Here is a 17,287-nt window from a genome sequence, read left to right on the forward strand (position 1 = left end):
GAAAGAAAAGAAAAGAAAAGAAAAGAAAAGAAAAGAAAAGAAAGAAAGAGAAAGAAAGAAAGAAAGAAAGAAGGAAAGAAAGAAAGAGAGAGAGAGAGAGAGAGAAAGAAAGAAAAAGAAAGAAAGAAAGAAAGAAAGAAAGAAAGAAAGAAAGAAAGAAAGAAAGAAAGAAAGAAAGAAAAAGGAAGGAAGGAAGGAAGGAAGGAAGAAAAGAAAGAAAAAGAAAAAAGAAATCCAATTCCCAATTCTCTATTTTAGGTTTAATGGCAGACTCTGGGGTGTAAGAATCAGCTCACCCTGTCATTTGAGAGGGAACTGTCCCACAGGAGGAGAAAAATCTTCTGGAGGTAACAGAGTCTAAGGAGACTGTTTCTGTTCCTTAAATTTTCCTTTCTCTTATGTGCAGGTCAATTCTTCTTCCAAAATTTCTCCTTGATTTTTTACAGTATCTGCAACTGTCTGGAGTCAAATGGGGAGGGCTCCAAGTAGATTTTGCATTACTCTCAGAGTCATGCTTTTGTTTTTCTGAAGGTTCAAGTTGCAAAGCAAGAATTGTTGCTTTTAACTCATTTCCTCTTTTTTTTTTTAATTTTTTAAAGTTAGCTCTACACCCAACATGGGGCTCGAACTCACAACCCCAAGATCAAGAGTCGCATTGTCTACCAACTGAGCCAGCCAGGCACCCCTCCTCTTGTATTCCTGCAAGCTATTTCCAAAGAACTGAGTAGCTTCCTCCTTTATGACCCTCAGAGATTGGCAGGACCACCATGCTTTTTTTTTATACTAGGGAGAAAATTTCCCACTAAAGCAGAAATTAAAAGATTTCTATGTTCTGGGGTTTCTGGGTTCAATGCAGTATGCTATTGCAAAGTCTGTATAAAGCGTTCAAGGAAGGTCTTTGCTCTCCTTTCTGAGTGCAAAATTCGACCTTAGACCAGTTCACTTTGTGGGGAGGGGGTAGTCTCCAATATTGCTCCTATCAGGCTTTGAATATGAGCCTCCAGCTGAGCCATTTCCTGGTCATTTGCAGGACAGCCTGGAAGAAATTCTGGCCATCTGTTTCCTCTGTGTGTGGGGTTTTCCCCCAGGGGGCTGTCTGGGTTGTCTGATAACTACAGTATAATCACGGGCAGGAAGAACACCCCTTAGTAGCCAATATGGGTGCCTGTGAACAGGGTTGTTAATAGCCACTAAGCTTTCCAACTCCTCTCTAAATTTGTTGGATTCTTCTGAAAGTAGAGGTAAAAGGGCTTTAAAATTCAAAAGATCTGGTGCTGTCCAGGGTACATGAATTCTTTGTGGTGGGGGTCCAGGATACATCTGCAAAGTACATAGCATAGGAATGCCTGAAGTTGGCAGAGACTGGTTACAGAGACCTGGAAAGTTGGAGGAGCTATAAGGAACAGCAAAGAGAGCCCTACCGCCCTTCTCAGGTACTTGTGCTAAGTTCACTTCCTGGCTTTTAGTATCTGAGTAACCTGCATATCCTGGGCCTGGAGATCAGGCCAGAATGCTCTTTGTAAATCTTGCAAATAAAAGGAAGTGAACACAGGCAGCTGGGTATTTAAGGGATTTTCTGGAGAAATTTGAGAAGATTTAGGATCTAAGAGGAGATGGAGTAGGGCTTTGAAAGGAGGGGCTTGGACCCAGGGCCCAAGAGATCCGACAGATCTGAAGGGTCAGAGACAGAAAGTTGGCCATAAAAGTATGTATAAGAGGAAAGAGAAGGGAGGACTTAAATAAGATGTGGTTTTTAATTTTGGTTCTAAGATCGATTTCTGTTCTTTTCTCTTATTAAGGGAATCCCTAAGGCTAGCCATTATACTTCTTTGTGTCCTCTTCAATTTGGTCTCCCCATAGGTACCAGTTAAGACAGTTGTTTAGGATGAGAGCTTTCTAAAAACTTTTCAAATGTAAAAGTTTTTGTAGTTCCAGAAATCCATCATCTGGCCATTGATGAGTAAGAACCACAATGGCATATTTATTCTAATAGCAACTCAATTCAATAAGCCTTTTTGTGGGAAGACCTAGAGGCAACTTTCGGGATCAGAATAAATTTTTACCATGAACACAACAGGCATCCCTGGAGTGGGTGCATTAGATGCAGCCCCCATGATCCAAAAAGTTCACTCCAAAGATAGTCTAGGAAAGTAAAGCCCCTCATCACAGGGTTATAGACGTTTAAGAATTGTGCAGTGAAAACAATGTCTTGGTTGCCTCCAGTTATTAAACCCACTAATCTGTGACACGGGGCAGACACTAGTGCAATGGGATTTTTTGAAGATCGAGATGACAAAAGCCCCTTATGATAAGCTCCCCTGAAGCTGGCACAGTCAGATGAAGAGAATGCCGCTTGTGACTTTGTGACTGGGAACCACAGTCGATTCAACTGGCCACCAAGATGCACATTGGTACGTGCACCTTCCAGTTGTCCAAGACCAGAGACAATATTCTCACTAGTCACAAAGCCAAGCTTTCAAGACATAGAATAAGACAGGGGTGCCTGGGTGGCTCAGTCATTAAGCATCTGCCTTCGGCTCAGCTCATGATCCCAGGGACCTGGGATCAAGCCCTGCATTGGGCTCCCTGCTTGGCGGGAAGCCTGCTTCTCCCTCTCCTACTCCCCCTGCTTGTGTTCCTGCTCTCATTCTCTTTCTTGTCAAATAAATAAATAAAATCTTTAAAAAAACAAAGACATAGAGTAAGACAAAAGGAAAACTTCCATCTGGTTTTTCTCATATGCACATTAACAGCTTTCGTTAATCCTTGGGTATCTTGGAGCTAAACTAATACCTAAGGAGGATGTGCTGCTGGGTTGGGGATTGTGTGGTGTGTTCCTTGTTGCATGGATATTTTCTTGAGGTTGACCAACTTATCCTAACACATGTGTCTTTGAGTTAGGTGGTGAGCACTCTAACAGCTCTTAAGTGCTCGACCCATGCCCACCAATTTTGCAGCTTTGGCTTCATAGATGTCCCTTAGCAAGAGGCTTTATCTCATGTGCCCATTAGACCACAACAAAGTTTGTCTACACAGACGCTGGTCCGGTGAGGACTGTGAACTTGCCCGTCTGTAAGGTTGGCTTGAACAGCTGACTTATAGGGCCTATGCCAGAGACAGATAGAGACAAAGAAAAACAGTGACCCTTTCTGGGAGGAAAAGGATCAATAAAAAAATCAAGAGTACTCATAATAAATCTTTACCAGAGTTGCTATATCCAAGGAACTAGCTCCATAAATATTTCTTCCTGCTAATCTAAATTTAGAAAAGGAAAAGAAAGGACTCTTGCTTCCACCAGACCCTGCAGGCAAAGATCTGGGAGACTGATGAGGTAAGAATTCTTACCTTCTGCCAGACTTTTTTCAGAGGTCCGAGGATTTCTCAGCTGTAGCAGCCTCAGAGTGAGCACTGTCCAGCCAGAGAAGTTTTTCCCTTTGTGGTAGCCAACTGTAGGGGAAGAAAAATTTTTCCTCTACCTCTCTAGGTTCTTTTATCTGGGCTATTAATCAAACTGACTTATGACAGGGCGCCTGGGTGGCTCAGATGGTTAAGCATCTGCCTTCGGCTCAGGTCATGATCCCAGGGTCCTGGGATCGAGTCCCGCATCAGGCTCCCTGCTCCTTGGGAGCCTGCTTCTCCCTCTCTCTCTCTCCCTCTGTCTCTCATGAATAAATAAAATCTTAAAAAAAAACACAACAAATTGACTTATGACAGATTAACAAAAGAGAACCAAATTTAATTACTTACATACATACAGGAGCCCCACAATGAAAACAAGAGTTTCCCCAACAGTCAGGCAATTGAAGCTTATATGCCATTTGAGGTACAAAGAAGGGGTTGGGATCTGGGACTTCAAAGGGAAGGAAGACAATTTGCACGAAAATGTGAGGAACAAATGTTTGGTAAACAAATGTTCCCCAGGCCATGCATAGGGAAATGGACACAGAGAAAACTTTGAACAAACAGGCCCTACCCAGCTTACCAGCTCACCATATCTAGTCCATATTCTTTATAACTATCTTTGGTGATATTTCTCTTCCTGGACCAGGCCCTCTACCTAAATTCTTTCAGGCAGTTGAGGGGGAACCTAAAAAACTCTTCTTGAGGCTTTTGGGCCTTACATGTCTTCAGCTCAAAATAATCAGCATGTAAAATAGGCACATTCTGGGGAGCCTTGTTCTGAACCCCTCATTGAAGTCCAAGAAGCAGCTATTGCTAGTGCAAAGAGACTAAGGCAAGAATAAGGTCGGGCATGTTTGAGTATTAGAAGGTGGCCAGTATGATTGAAGCAGAGTTGGCAGGGGAGGGTGGGACACAAAAGTCAGAAGCAGACTGTCCAGATGAAGCACCGATATTTACTTCTAAGATGTTACAGTCATTATTTTTCCCCACCCACATAAAATGTTTTCCTCTCCTAGAAATCCCTTTCATATTAATGGTTTCACATATCCACCCAGTCGTAGAAGTGTGGGGGGGAAACCCAAATCAAAAAACCATGTTCCCTCTTGCCTACAATAGATGGCTCCACTTCCTGCCTACCTCCCAAAGTAAATAATAGCTACAGTCAGAATTCTCCTTTCAGATTCCAAACACCAAATTTACAAACCTACCTTCATCTGAACACCTTTTCCACTTTCCCTTATGTCATGCTCTGCATCCATTTCCCTGCAGCCTGTTCAGGAATCTTAGATTACATATTACCCCATTCTCTATTTCTTAAACCTCTACTGAATATCTTCCATTAATATTTAAATACTTAATTCACTCCCATCTTAAAAAAAGGAAAGAGGCAACCTCCTTTTTCCCCCACCAGCTATTTACTATCTGCTTTCTCTTTCCCTTTACAGATAACTTCAGAATTATTACCCTAGCAATCTTATTTCCTTGCCTCCCACTGATTCTTCAACCATTTGTCTGGCTGCTACACTCAACATACACCAAACTAACCAGAGAAATCAATGATCTACACATTGCTAAATTTAATGGGCATGTCTCAGTCTTCATCTCAACCTCACTGCCACCGTACACTAACACAATCACTCCTTTACGGAAACATGCTTGTCTCCTGTTTTTTCTGACCCCGACAGTCTGCTGATACTCCTATTTCTGACATCTATTAGTTCACTCTCTTCTACCCAACATTTAAATGCTGAACTTTCTTTCTGAATGAACCAGAAATATTATGAGTTGGGTTTCTAGCTACATGCATAATCGAACATATATTTTAAATGAAAGGTAAGTTCACTGACGGATGGACTAAAATAAAAACATTCTATTCATCCATATCCATCATGACTAGTGCCAAGCACTACTTTGCATACTACCAATTCAGTGGTAAACAAAGACAATGTTTCTGACCTGAGTTTACACTGTAGTGGAAATAACAAACATAAAACAATGTCAAGTAGTGATAAGTGAAAGACACTAGAAAAAAATATGAAGCAGAATAAGGTCATGAGAATGATAGAGGATGGATATTTACAGAAAGGTCCACCTCTGAGGAGGTGATGTGAAGCAGGGACCTGAATGAAAAGAACATAAGCCATATAGAGACCTAGGTAAAGAGCATTTCAGAGGAAACAGTAAGAGTAAAAGCCCTTAGATATTAGGCAGACAGGATGTTGGCGGATTGAGAAATGGCAAGAGATCCAGAGGTCTGCAGTAGAGTTAGTAAGGTTGAGTGGTGGTTGAAATTGTAGAGAAGGGCAGAGACCAGAGCAGATAGGACCTGGGTAAAAGAGTTTGGATTGTTATTATTAGGAATGCCACTAAAGGGTCTTAAAAAAGGAAATGATGGAATTTCATTTGCATTTTTTAAATTTATTTGACACAGAGAGAGAGAGCACAAGCAGGGGGAACGGCAGAGGGAGAGAGAGAAGCAGGCTCTCCAGTGAGCAGGGAGCCCAATGTGGGGCTCAATCCCAGGACTCTGGGATCATGACCTGAGCCAAAGGCAGACATTTAACTGACTGAGCCACCTAGGCACCCCCTTGATTTGCATTTTTTAAAAAGAGTAAAACAGGGGTGCCTGGGTGGCTCAGTCGGTTAAGTGTCTGCCTTTGGCTCAGGTCATGATCCCAGGGTCCTGGGATTGAGTCCCACATCAGGCTCCCTGCTCAGCGGGGAGCCTGCTTCTCCTCTCCTTCTACTCCTCCCCACTGCTTGTGCTTGCTCTCTCTCATATAAATAAATAAAATCTTAAAAAAAAAAAGACTAAAACATGTAGTCTAATTAAAAATTTGTAAGAACTGTTTACTTTTCCAGGGCTCACATAAATGCCCTTAAAAATTAAATCAGAAGAAATATAACAAGGAGAAATTCCCTTTCTACACTAAAATTTATATAAAAATCACTTGGTTTACTTTAGGAATAGAACAAACCCTACCATTCAAACACTTTCCAATTTTTCTTCTCACTTTCAAAGTCCAAACACAGGCACCCTACATATAATCTACAAGGTTTTAATCAAGTCAATACTTCCCTTTCAAAGTTTCTTAATATAGATGCTAAAATTAAAAGCCTTGGGATTTATGTAACAATCAAAATACATCATTTACTTACAATATTATCAATATTGCCTAGAATGGGAAAAAGTGAAGCTTCACTTTCTGCTTTTATAATACCATTATATATACTATTCTGCCTGAAGATGAAAAATGAGAACATATATACAATATTGTTGTCAATTTTATATACTTTTTCAAATCTGTTAGCTTACATTTACATTTTTATTATAAAAATGATTTTCCAAATACAATGCAATAGTACAAGTCATTTTTATTTATTTTATTTATTTTTTTAAGATTTATTTATTTATTTGAGAGAAAGAATGAGAGAGAGAGAGAGCACACATGAGAGGGGGGAGGGTCAGAGGGAAAAGCAGACTCCCCGCTGAGCAGGGAGCCCGACGCAGGACTCGATCCCGGGACTCCAGGATCATGACCTGAGCCGAAGGCAGTCACTTAACCAACTGAGCCACCCAGGCGCCCTACAAGTCATTTTTAAATAAAATCATGAAAGTACTGCTTATGTAAATGTTCAACAAATAAAACACTTTGTAATGCAATTTTTTTAAAAGTCAAAACTTCTTTCTGGTATTTATTAGAAAATAAACCCAACCCACAGAATGAAATGAAAACAGTAAAACCTTACTAATTGGAACTGAGGGAAGATAAATATGATGGTAGAATATTTGGAAAGAAAAGCAATTTTGCTAACTTCTTAAGTCTTGCAATTTTATTTAGCCTATCAAAATATTAAGAGGCAGTGTTTAGCAGGGCTTAGCAAACGTTCCTTCCATTCAAAGTACCAAGTAATTCACTTCTACTGCAATTACACTGTTAGTAAACAAACAATATTTTTAAAGGGCCAGGTTTTCTTCTCTCTCTGAAGTCACTAGTTTCCCTAAAATCTTCTATTTTAATTTTTGTTTTCACATGTTGTGAAGCAGTGCAGTTCTAATGAAGTTTTACTACATTTGGGAATTCATATTTTGGACACTGCTTTGACAACATCAAAATAATATGAATTTGATACAAAAATCACTTTTCCCCAGAGGTAAGACTTTGTTTTCTGACACTGTTTATGTCAACTAGTCATGGCAAATTAAAAGTTGATTTCCGAATACTATTTTGTCACATGGTTTTTTTTGCCTCTTTTACACCCATATATACTCATAGAATATAAAATAGTTTTATCCAATCAAAAATAAGAAAAATCAAACCATACTGCATTATGAATATAAATTATTCCATGATTATATGCTTTAGAATTATACCCTCCAATAGTATAGACTCTAAAACGTTGACTGCTCTAGATAAAAATAGCATCAATTCCTAAGCTACAATGAAAGCTATTATCCTGAAGTCAGAGGCTTGAAAATCTCAATGCCCTTTTGCAAATGCTACCTAACTTTTGTAAAACCAAACAAACATACCCAAACCAATAACATCATATTAAGATCATCACTACAAAATAAATCAGCAAAAATTATGATTATGTTCTACGACTTTTAGAAAACTACACTCGTTACTTGGATCTTCTAAGTAGCACTTAAATAATACAATGTATACCTGGGCTGAAAGGACAATGAAGTAAGAAATTATATATATACTTATATTTATATAAAACAGACTAATGAAACATATTATACATATTAAATTTCACATAATCTTGAAGATTTTAGGAAAACTTATTTTTTAATTGAAAATATACTTTAACCAAAAAAACTGTCATACACTGACCGTGTTATATAACCCTATACTGCCTGTAGAGGAGGTTCAAAGGAAGATGCAGGGTAATATTTGAGCTGCCAGTATTGAGAGTCTCAAGAGGCTGAAGGACTAGAATATCCCTTGGAAGAGAAACTGGGGGGAAAAAATTCCTTTTTTTTCGTCCAAATGTTGTTAAATGAACCAGTTATCCCCGAAGTAATGAAGACTCATTTCAAGTAATTACTCTGCTTACAAGTTTTATTTACACAGTAATTATTAATAGTGGTTTTTAGTGAATTCCTTGTATTTACATTTTATATACACATTTATATTTGAAAGGTAAAGAAACTGTACAATAATAAAAATGAGAAAAAGAAATACAGTAATTCAGGTCAAACTCAGGAAACAAATACACACAAGTTAAGATTAAATTTAAGCAGGTAATATAACTTCAATGAGATTACTGCCAGGGATTACATTCCCTCTGATCAGGGCCACCAATATCAAGGAAGTAGTTACCAGAGTTAAAATGTCACTCTAAAACCCATTAAGACCCTGGGTACTCCCTCAATATTTATTACAATACCAGTTTCCACTAAGTAAGCTCCTAAGATAGGAGTTAACTGCTGAGGGTTCCACTAGTGGTCCCTAGGCTAGAATGACCCATGGGGTAAAAATATATGGACACCATCTGGTCCCACAGTCCTACAGAGGCAGTCACTGAACTAACAAGGTTGTCAGGCTTGTTAGTTTGAAGACTATATACCACTAACAGAAATAGTATGCTCAAGTGTTGTTTTAAACCAAACTGCAAACATAAAAGCACACTGTACATCTAATTATTAACCAAAGAGCACGTTATAGAGATATCACTTACAATACTCAAGTGATTTATTTTAGGTTCAAGGATTAAACATGTTATAATAAATTTCATATTGATTTACCAATAATTAATTTCTTTACCCACTATACCATCAAAGTTAGACTCATTAGAAAAAAGTTAATTTTATCTTTTTCTTTTATGCTTATTTCCATTGATTAGAAAATTATGCACAGTGTTTTACAAGTCATAGACTTGGCTACATATTAAGATTTCAAATTTAAAACTAGAATTAAATTTTGTTTCTACAGACAGTGAAGGAATTTTAACTAAAAAGTTTAAAGTCTTGCCAAGTAGCATGCTATTTCAGAACTCTCAGAATTCATATGTTTTACTCTTACCAGTGAAAAATCTCATTTATATATATGGACTTACTTCCAAAATCAAGTCTTCAGTCCACTAAAGTGCAAAGAACTTTCCTTCTACCAGTTAGCTTCCTTAAATTACTAGATGAATAACTCCTCAGACTAGAAACAGAAAGGCTGAAATTCTTTGAGTGATAGGAATTACTTAAGAAACAATTTTCCTTCAAAAACAAACAGACATGATACTGTGGAAAAACACCTAAACAAATGTGAAACAAGCTCCCACCAGTATTTCCAGTTCCCAGAAAACCCAAATTTGCCCCAACCTGTCAATGAAGGCAACAACTTCAGCAACTTAAATAATTTACAATCAAACTTGCTTTCTCTTGGTCTCTAATATCTTCAAAAGGTTGGAACTGGAGATAATATTTGTACTAAGGTGTTTATTTCAAATAGTATTTTGGAAGTTAAAGTAGTATTTAACAATCCTGCTCTGACCTCCAAAGTGCTTTTATGGTAATTGTTAAAAAAAGAAAAGATGTAAAAATTTGAATAATCTCCAAAGCTGTTAAAAAAGTTTATTGCATTAAACTGTTCCACTCCAAATTATGGAGTATGAACTAGCCATTTAAACTTTCCCCTTTGTAAAATGGCTCTCCCTACAAAATACTTTTTTATTAATACTGTCAATCGGTTACTCATTTCATTTACTTCAGCCATGGAATTCAAAATCAGCGGTTTCCCATGTCTTGATTCTTTTAGATTTCGCCAACATTTTCTTCCATGCTTTTTACATAGGAAACGAAAAACTTTTATCAAAACCACATTATTTATGTTTCAATTAGTCTGTTAATTTTGAAGATTAGCTTTTCAGAGCAGGACTATTATTCTTGTCTCCTTCTTTAATATCCTTCATTACAGATGCAAAGACCTGGAAATTATATAAAGGAAAGATTAATCCTCAAAATTAACTACCACATAGATTAAAGAGATTGAAGTAACTATAGTTTATTAATATGAAAAAGCTTTAGTATACTTAACTCCTCTGGAAGTCCTCTGGAAGACTGCTATTCTTAAATCCTCTTGTTCATTTCAGCCCAATTTTATGATATATAATTAGATTTCAGTTTTCATCACTTGCCAAATATTCTGAAATTACTATTTGGTAACAGAACATTTTCTGGATCCATATTCTTACATTTCATTTTCATAAGCAATAAAACTGTGAGCTTATGATGCCTACTGTCTATCATTCAAGGAGCAAGTGATAATGCTTTTATGGCACTTAACTTAGACTGCCAATATTTGCTTCCCTAACAGGACTAAGCATCTAAAAAGCCAGGATCATACATTATATTCTTTCTATTGCAAATACTTAGCATAAGGTAGGTGGTTTTTGTTTTTATTTAAGTAGGATCCATGCCTAGAGTAGAGCCCAGCATGGGGCCTGAACTCATGACCCTGGGATCAAGACCTGAGCAGAGACCAAGAGTTGGACGTCTAACCAACTGAGCCACCCACCCAGTCAGATGTCTAACCAACTGAGCCATCCAGTATGTGACTGATACAATTGTTGTCTATTTGAAATACCAAAGTAAAAAAAAAGAATGAAAAAAACAAACCAAAGTTACTGGACTTACATAAAAATAAAACCATAGGTTTGTATAGCGGAAAGAGGTGCAATCTGCTTTAAACTCTTACCTTTTCAAAGTCAAAAATTATTTTTTGCTGTTTTTTAATTAAGCACTACCATTTGAGAAATAAATTTTTTTGTAAGAAGTCAACTGATTGTTTTAACACATCCATTAGAAGAAGTAGGAAAAGGTCACTCTACCTGAGTCCATTTTTTGGTGCTATTCTGCATCTGAATGGCTGCAATACAGCTGAACAGCTTTTCTGATGTGATATCTTCTGGCAATTTAGTTAGAAACTGTGCTATATGAATAAAGTCCATTTGTAGGAGAATATCTTCATATAATCGGAGGATTCCTAATCCAGTCCTAAATAAAAATTCCTCCCCATCTCTGCAAAATACATCCCAGACTCGACAGGCCAGATCAAGTGGTAGTGATTTGCTATATAGTGTGAAGATCCTAAAATTAGGGAGAAAATAGTCATTGAAATTTTTCATTCATTTATTCATTCACTTATTAATCATCTCTCTATAAAAAGAACAGTGCTTAATTAGGGATAAAAAGATAAATAAGATACGACTCCTTGCTTCAAAGAATTTGAATAGTAGGAAAGTAAGTAAAAGTAATTTACAACCTTCCACAGAGACATGTCCTAATACAAATTAAGAGTGGCAAAAACACCTAGTGGTTAAGGGGATGGGCTCTGAAACCAGAATGTCTGAGTTTGACATTAGTGATGTTACCTTGAGCAAGATATCCACCCTTGCTGTGCCTCCGTTTCCTCATTAGTAAACAAAGAATAATATTACCTACCTCTCAGGATTGTTTTGAAAATTAAAGGAACAAATGTATTCAGAACAGTGCCTGGCACATAAGAAAGGCTCAATAAAAGTTACTTATTGTATGAGGAATCCAAGTATCACCTTTTAGTAACCTAAATAAAAAAATCATAATCTGACTTCTCTCTTTTCTCCTACCACAAACATCTACTGGTTTTTTTCCCCTTTACCAAACTTTACTTACTACTTCTTTTGGAGCATGTATAGCTCCAACAGAATCACCAAAATGGTTTTTCCCATCTTTTCTGACAATGTCTGATCATGTCATTCTTTATCCAGTGGTGCTTTAGGGTGGCATTCTGGTTGGGGAAATAGGGACAGTAGGTGCTAAAGAACTTCTCTTGAAGCTGCCTTGGCAAAGCACACTTTTTTTTTGTTTTTTTTTAAGTAATCTCTACACCCAATGTGGGGTTCAAGCTTACAACCCTGAGGTCAAGAGTTGCATGCCCTACTGATTGAGCCAGGTGCTCCCAAAGTACACATTTTTCTTTACAAAGACTGTGTTTATTTGAGGTAGTGCTGATGAAACTTGAGGAAGGGAACTAAAGGCTCTTTGCCCCCCTCCTCCCTACCCCTAACCTTTAGCACTGCCACTTATTTATTCCTCTTTTTTCTTGCATGATTCTGGGATTTGTATGTATTAAGTTCAACAAAGGCAATGAAACAAAAATCCATGTCTATTTCTTAAATTATAAACACATATTTAATTGCATAATAAAAGCACACCCCTGGTAGTACAGAGAATTGTAATTCGTTGCTCAAAATGACAGCAGGTACCAGCAGTGCCTAGGACGTGCACAGTACTATTAGTTACATTCTGCTCCCTATTACCAACTGTGATACTGGTTTGCCTTATGTTCACACTCCTCAAGACTGACAATTGAGTATTTTTCCCCTTTCTCTACAGATTTAGTATTTGACCTTGGGCTTCTGGGTCTCATAACATAAAACCTTTCTTCTCCCCATTATCTTGGGGCCTTCCCAGAAGAACTCTTAATGTTCCTAGTGGAAATAGAAAAGAATATACACTGAGGCAGCTCTTTCTACCCTTGTGTCTTGTCCCCATGCTTTAATAAAACCACCTTTTTTGCACTGGGGGAATAAAGAACACACTGAAATATAACTAAGTTTTTTAAAAAGCTTAAATAAAACCGAGGGTTCTAGAAGGGAGGGGGGTGGGGGGATGGGTTAGCCTGGTGATGGGTATTAAAAAGGGCATGTTCTGCGTGGAGCACTGGGTGTTATGCACAATGAATCATGGAACACTACATCACAAACTAATGATATAATGTATGGTGATTAACATAACAATAAAAAATTTAAAGAAAAAAATTATAAATCATTTTCCAGGTGGAAAAAAAAAAGCTTAAATAAAAGAAGCCCCAAACAACTGGGAATATAGCATATTTGATCAAGGCCATTAATTATTTTTCTATATGAAAACTTAGTATTTTCATGAAATCCACTGAATTGATGACTGGGATTTAAGGTTTGAATGTTTCATATGTACTCTTAACAACCTATCTTAAGATAACTGCTCCATCCCTTTGGCAAAATTCACCACCCCACCATTGTATAATCAACTGGTGATGGCTCACAAGACTCCTCAGCAAGGAAGAGTTGTAATTGCAATGTTGAAAAAAGACACTAGCAGGGTGCCTGGGTGGCTGAGTTGGTTGGGCAACTGCCTTCGGCTCAGGTCATGATCCTGGAGTCCCAGGATCGAGTCCCGCATCGGGCTCCCTGCTCAGCAGGGAGTCTGCTTCTCCCCCTGGCCCTCTTCCCTCTCATGCTCTCTCTCGTGCTCTTTCTCTCAAATAAATAAATAAAATCTTAAAAAAAAAAAAAAGAAAAAAGAAAAATGACACTAGCACCTAAATAAGGCATCATTCCTCTGTCAAAAAGCATGATAAAGCCTTGAAAAAAACAAAGCCCTCAGTAAAAAACAAAACAAAACAAAACAAAAAAACACTATCATAACTATCATAAGCTCTTGTGTGTTAAGAATGATAAAGAAATGGCTCTCTCCCCTGAGAGTGTAGCATGCAGGCACTGAAGGAGGTAAGTCAAGTAAAACACTCTCACTGCAACCCAAGATACAGATATTATTCCCATTTTATAGATAAGAAACTAAAACACAAACTGAGGGATTCTGGTTTTAGCCCAGAGTCCATGTTCTTAATCAAATGCCTCCCCACAAAAATGTCAGAGTTTCTCTCTTTGTAAGGGAAGGAGTTTTTATATGTATAATCATGTGCGTGAGATTTACTCTAGTTCCTAAAATACACAAGAAGTTTTTCTTTTAATTGTATTTTATTTATGTTATGACTTACCAGTCTATCAAGTATATGTCTGGTGTAAGACTATAAGATTTGAAATGAAGAAATAGTTTGGAGAGATTTTCTTCAAAAAATACTTCAAATGTTGCAAAATATTTCAACATCTAAAGATAGAAATATCAATAAAGTTATTAAAGAGTATACTTTAGAAATAGAGAAATTAAATCCTTAATAAAATTAAAAGAAAATCTTGCTTAGCACTTCTTTCTAAGTCTTTTCATCAAGCATTTGTAAAACTATAGTTCAATGAAAAACTTATTTTAGATCAGATTAGTTTGGTCTTCTAATTACTGCTTTTCACTCTAAAAGAGCATTCAGACTATAGAAACTGACAGTCAAAGGAAAACACGATTCCTTCCAAATGTTCATACCATGCTGTGATCCACACGAAAAAAGGCCAACTGGCAAGGCTTATTGAGGAGGTTTGCAAATGCAATGAAGGCATCTGCCTCTTCCAAATTGAGAATGAGAACTGCTGCTATGAAGGACATCCCTTGGACCTTCAAAGAGAAAAGAAATTAATCAAAATGTGCTTACAATACTTCTGAACAGTTTATATTATTGTATTGCTTAAAACTTATTAGGTGATATTAAAGTAGAATTAATCAAGTTTTCTTTTTATTTGTCAATGAAAGTAAATACAGAGGACCTGCCAATAACTATGAAATCTCCCTAATCTTAAATTTCTTGTTCATGTGCTGTGGTTTAAAAAGAATTAGGGAAATTTTTGGGAAAAAAGAAAGTATCAGCTTTTACTTGCTACAAAAGCCTATCTCCGTGTACTAATCTCGCTTTGATTTTCTCTCAATCTGAAGTCTTTCAAAGTAGAGGATAGTGAAAATCTGGTGACTGTTTTCATTGTCACAGCACATCTGTCTGAGGTAGAAAGTGAGGAACCAAGAATAAAAGAAATATCTGAGAAGTGCTAAGTTCTAAGACAGAAGAGGTGGTGGGAGGGTGGACAGGAAGGCTGGGTTCCTGGAAAAGCAGGACAAAGAAATAAGAAAAAAACCTTCCCAAGAAAGAAAGAAATATGAGCAAAGACACACATGACCAGCCCAACTGGAGCACAATCTTTATACTGGTAGAACTTAAGCAGGATGCAGTTACAAACAGTGGAAAGCCTTGAGGAAAAAGCTCAGCTACACAGATGCTTGCTTGTGAGTTATGGACAACTGTTGTACATTTCTGAGCAGATAAATTATATGGAACTCCTGCTCATTCTTTAAAGAAACTTCATCAGGCACTTACTTCTGGTAGAGATTTGCATAATACACTTACCCAAAAACAACACTAACAGTATTTAAAATGAAACCACTGTCTCTTTTTCCCATCCAAATATTTTGAAGGTTTGCCTACAATCACTATTTCTACTTTCTCAGCTCCCTTTGAAATTTTTATTTTCAGTATGTCAGTTTGGATTCCCACTCCATTACTAGCCGATCTTGAAATTCCTCTTGTCAGGATAACCAATAACTTGGAAAACCCAACGGGCACTTTTCTACACTCTTAGAATTCCCTTTGCTTCTGTGATCCAGTATTTCTTTTTTCTCCTCCTACTTCTCTGGCTTCTTTTGAGTGCTCTTTACAAAATCTACAGTAATCCCCTATTTGATTTTTTGGAGTATAAATTCCATGAGGATAGAGCCTGTGGCAGGCAGAATAACATGCCCAGGAAGACATCCACATCCTAATCCCTGGAACCTGTGAAAGTGTTATCTTACAAGGCAAATGGGACTTTGCAGATGTGATTAAATTAAGGATTTTGTGATGGTAAGATTATCCTCAATTATGTGGGTGGGCCCAATGTAATCATCATGAGGATCCTTACAAATGAAAGAGGGAAATGGGGAGGTAGGAGAGTCACAGAGAGATCTGAGGATGCTACACGACTGGCTTTGTAGATCGAGGTGGGGGGTCAAGAGCCAAGGAATGTAGGCAGCTTCTAGAATCTTGAAAAGGCAAGGAAATGGATTCTTCCCTAGAGCCTCCAGAAGGAAAACTACCCAGCTAATACCTTGACTTTCAGACTTCTCATCTCCAGAGCTGCCAGATAATAAATTTGTATTGTTTAAAGCCACTAAGTTTGTGGCATTTTGTTACGGCAACAATAGGAAACTAAAACAGTACAGAGACAAGAGCATGTCTGTTTGTTCACAATTATATTCTTAATGCCACAAAATTTGCGGGATAGATGCAAGGGGCAAGCTGTTAGCTGTCTCTAACAGACGGGCAGCAAATAAAGAAATTAATATATTTAATTGAATCTAAGATGCTGTTTAAGAAACACTATTTTACATAACACTAAAAAAGGAAAATGTTGCCTATTAAAGACAATGCTTTCCCAGAATTTTTATTTGATGATGCATCAAATCACAGAGCTATTTGAAGCTCATTCAGATTTATCATGTATCACTCGTTTGCATACATGACAAGAAAATAAGAAAAATAAAGTTATTTCTACAGTATCTTCAAAGTCCAATTTTTCTGAATATTCTGAATGTTTTATCAACTTGTGATGTGATGTACCAAAATAAGCACATCATTTATGTAGTATTTCTATGAAAAATGTATAGCCTTAATCTAATCATGAGGAAATGGTCAGGAAACTACTGTAAAAGTATCAAAAGTGTTACAGGCTTGGGGCGCCTGGGTGGCTCAGGCGTTAAGCGTCTGCCTTCAGCTCAGGTCATGATCCCAGGGTCCTGGGATGGAGAACCACATCAGGCTCCAGGGAGCCTGCTTCTCCCTCTCCCTCTCCCACTCCCCCTGCTTGTGTTCCCTCTCTTGCTGTCTCACTCTCTGTCAAATAAATAAATAAAAATCTTAAAAAAAAAAAAGTGTTACAGGCTTGACTTTTCAAAATTGTTACAGTTCTGAGAGACAGAAAAGGCTAAAGAACTGTTCTAGATTAAAGGAGACTAAGGCAATATGCCACATATAACTCTGAAAGAATCTTGGAAGTGGGGGTGGGATAAAGCTAGGGCAACTTTTCTGTTAGTTTGAAGTTATTCAAAATAAAAATTTGACAAACCAAAACCCCACAAACAATTAAAACAACAACAACAACACCTGAT

General features: G+C 37.4%; 1 protein-coding gene across 6 annotated transcripts in view; it reads right to left on the bottom strand.

The window, feature by feature from the left end:
- Positions 1-8,459: 8,459 nt before the first annotated feature.
- Positions 8,460-17,287, bottom strand: part of TBC1D12 (TBC1 domain family member 12) — a 118,289-nt gene continuing 109,461 nt past the window's right edge. For 5 of the 6 annotated variants that reach the window (XM_073904425.1, XM_025880879.2, XM_073904426.1 and 2 more), the window contains 4 exons: positions 14,582-14,710; positions 14,205-14,314; positions 11,233-11,491; positions 8,460-10,329 (listed from right to left, as the gene is read on the bottom strand). In XM_073904425.1, coding sequence (XP_073760526.1) covers positions 10,261-10,329; positions 11,233-11,491; positions 14,205-14,314; positions 14,582-14,710 — 567 coding nt within the window. In that variant the 3' untranslated portion in view covers positions 8,460-10,260. Of the gene's footprint in view, positions 10,330-11,232; positions 11,492-14,204; positions 14,315-14,581; positions 14,711-17,287 lie in introns of those variants that run through there. The other variant, XM_073904424.1, reaches the window with a different exon arrangement.

The sequence above is a fragment of the Callorhinus ursinus genome, unplaced genomic scaffold (assembly GCF_003265705.2).
Source record: "Callorhinus ursinus isolate GAN/ISIS: 27379988/994484 unplaced genomic scaffold, GSC_fseal_2.0 scaffold20, whole genome shotgun sequence".
Classification (NCBI taxonomy): domain Eukaryota; kingdom Metazoa; phylum Chordata; class Mammalia; order Carnivora; family Otariidae; genus Callorhinus; species Callorhinus ursinus.